This window comes from Boleophthalmus pectinirostris, unplaced genomic scaffold, assembly GCF_026225935.1.
Source record: "Boleophthalmus pectinirostris isolate CB_2022bp ecotype Guang Dong unplaced genomic scaffold, ASM2622593v1 HiC_scaffold_3, whole genome shotgun sequence".
NCBI classification, from domain to species: domain Eukaryota; kingdom Metazoa; phylum Chordata; class Actinopteri; order Gobiiformes; family Gobiidae; genus Boleophthalmus; species Boleophthalmus pectinirostris.
The window spans coordinates 514,631-517,488 of NW_026571299.1; the positions used below are offsets into that span (position 1 = coordinate 514,631).

Sequence of the window (2,858 nt, forward strand, 5' to 3'; positions counted from 1 at the left end):
TTCTTGGATCTCACAAACTGGGGCCGGTTTGTGAGGTAGTCCAGAGTCCAGTCTGCCAGGTCACAGTCCACACCTTCAGTCTCCAGCTTGTCCCTCAGGAGCAGTGGCTGGATGGTGTTGAAAGCACTGGACAAATCAAAGAAAAGAATCCTGACAGTGCTGCCGGGGTTCTCCAGGTGAGACAGTGAGCGGTGCAGCAGGTAGATGACGCGTCCTCCACTCCGATTCCAGGCCGGTACACAACCTGCAGCGGGTCCATCGCTGAGCTCACGGTGGAGCGGAGGTGGCCAAGGACCAGTGTCTCCAGTGTCTTCATCAGATGGGAGGTTAGAGCCACCGGCCTGAAGCTGCTGAGGTCTTTAGCGTGCGGCGTCTTAGGCACTGGTACCACGCAGGAGGTCTTCCAGAGTCGCGGTACCACCCTCAGCTTAAGGCTCATGTTGAAGACATGCTCCATAACAGCGCACAGTTCGTCTGCACAGGACTTAAGGAGCCTGGAGCTGATGCCGTCTGGTCCTGCTGCCTTCCTGGGTCTAATTTTCTTGAGCTCCAGTCTCACCTGGGCTGTAGAAACACAGGTGCAGGACACTGGGAGGAGGGGTGAGTCCATGTGCAGTGGCTGAAGAGCAGAGGCAGAGGTGTGAAGAGGTGGTGCAGGATTTTGTTTAGAGTCTTGACAGTTTCACTTTCATTCAGAGGTCACAGCTGCCCCGGGGCAAAAAAAATCACCTCACAAAAGTGTCTTGCTCAAGGACACGGCAGTGACACACTGTGGGGAATAGACCCTGAACCTCTGGGACTAAATCCTCCCCGTTCGATCTGAGTGTAAACCGCAGTTCTGCCCGTGAACACTCGGGGGCGGCGTCGCGTCACGTTTGCACACAGGAAGTGATGCGGTCTGGTGTCAGGTCAAAGGTCGATGTGTTTCTGTAGATTTTTTGTAGTTTTTTGTGTTTTTTTGTGTTTTTCAGAATCAGGAGATCGAGGAGCTGACAAAGATCTGCGACGAGCTCATCTCCAAACTGGGACCAGCCTGAAAACAACAAATATATTTAAATATAAATATAAATATAAATATACACATGTGCCAAACAGAAGAGCCAGATGCCCTCCCGCACCCCCTGACCCCCCTGACCCCCGACCCCTGACCCCCCTGACCCCTGACCCCTGACCCTGACCCCCTGACCCTGACCCCGACCCCTGACCCCCGACCCCCCTCCTGTTTCTCTGATTTGCCAAAACGGAGCAAAGCACAAGTTTATATCTCCAAGAAGTCGCCTCCAACAAACGCACAACTACACACAACTACACACAACTATACACACAACTACACACAACTATACACACAACTACACACAACTATACACACAACTACACACAACTATACACAACTACACACATTTTACACACACAACTACACACATTTACACACACAACTATACACACAACTACACACAACTACACACAACTATACACAACTACACACACACACACTACACACAACTACACACAACTACACACAACTACACACAACAACTACACACAACACACACTACACACAACTGCATCAGTCGTTTGTGTTTCAGAAAGTTCCATTTGTGTTTTAGTTTTGTAGATTTTACAGATTCTTTTACAGGTCAAAGTTTGTTATTTTATAAAATCTGAATCCAAATCAAATTCATTCAGATTTGTCCTCAGCCTCAGGTCGTTTCTCTTCACCAGTTTTGTGGAATTTTGAATAATTTGATTAAAAAAACAATCACACAAAACACAAAGATTTGGTTTAATTTTCTGCTGTTTTGAGGCTGATTCACATTTTGACTCATCGACACAAAATAAAAATGTGAATATTAAAAAAAAAAAAACATGAATCTTCTTCACAAACACAAACTGGAGTAAATCTGTTTAATGAAGAACAAGATCAAAAAACCAACTGGAAAATAATTCACTAAATTTACCTAAATTATTTACTTCTGTCTAAAGGAAACTGAAACATTTTTCACCTTTGGCCAACGTGAAGCAGAAAACCTCAAATAAACTCTGATCTAAAAACACTTTTACTAAAAAAAAAACAAACAAATCAAAACAGAAAAACTCTTCATCCTGAACAAAATCAAATTGAATATTTCATGAACCTGTTTGTTCTGTTGGGAACATTTCATATTTACAAATCTAAATTCTAAAATTTCAGACTCAGATTTAAAAATTTTGACATTACGACCTCTGGTCATGAGTCTGGGTAGTGACCGAAAGGACGAGATCGCGGATACAAGCGTCGAAATGAGTTTCCTCCGCAGGGCGTCTGGGCGTCTCCCTTAGAGACAGAGTGAGGAGCTCAGTCACACGGGAGGAGCTCGGAGTAGAGCCGCTGCTCCTCCACGTGGAGAGGAGCCAGTTGAGGCTCGGGCATCTGTTCTGATGCCTCCTGGGCGCCTCCTCGGGAGGTGTTCATGTGTCCCACCGGAGGAGGAGACCCAGGACACACTGGAGGGACCATGTCTCTGGACTGGACTGGGAACACCTCAGGTCCCACTGGAGGAGCTGGAGGAAGTGTCTGGGGTGAAGGAAGTCTGGGAGTCTCTGCTCAGGCTGCTGCCCCGAGACCCGACCCCGGATAAACGGATGAAAATGGATGGATGGACATTACGAATTCTCTTCAATCTAAAAACAATCAATATCACAGAAGAATTTTGATTTAATCTTTAACCTCGTCCTCAGTTTCTTGTGTTGATTTAATTTTGAATGTTTCATTTATTTATGCATTTTTTATTTATGCATTTATTTTGGGCAAGGAAAGATTTACATTTATATACAATGGAACATAAAACATCAGTGAAATTATAATAGAAATGAAAATA

At 45.1% G+C, this 2,858-nt stretch overlaps 2 protein-coding genes across 2 annotated transcripts in view; both read left to right on the top strand.

Annotated features, from left to right (window-relative positions):
- The window catches only part of LOC110154600 (transforming acidic coiled-coil-containing protein 1-like), a 30,370-nt gene extending 29,232 nt beyond the window's left edge, over nt 1-1,138 (top strand). Inside the window, 1 exon segment of the mRNA XM_055160241.1 lies at nt 972-1,138. Coding sequence (XP_055016216.1) covers nt 972-1,037 — 66 coding nt within the window. The 3' untranslated portion in view covers nt 1,038-1,138.
- Nucleotides 1,139-2,129: 991 nt separating this feature from the next.
- Nucleotides 2,130-2,858, top strand: part of LOC129411092 (transforming acidic coiled-coil-containing protein 1-like) — an 18,788-nt gene continuing 18,059 nt past the window's right edge. Inside the window, exon 1 of the mRNA XM_055160983.1 lies at nt 2,130-2,141. Within this exon, the coding sequence (XP_055016958.1) occupies nt 2,130-2,141 (12 nt within the window). The remainder of the gene's footprint in view (nt 2,142-2,858) is intronic.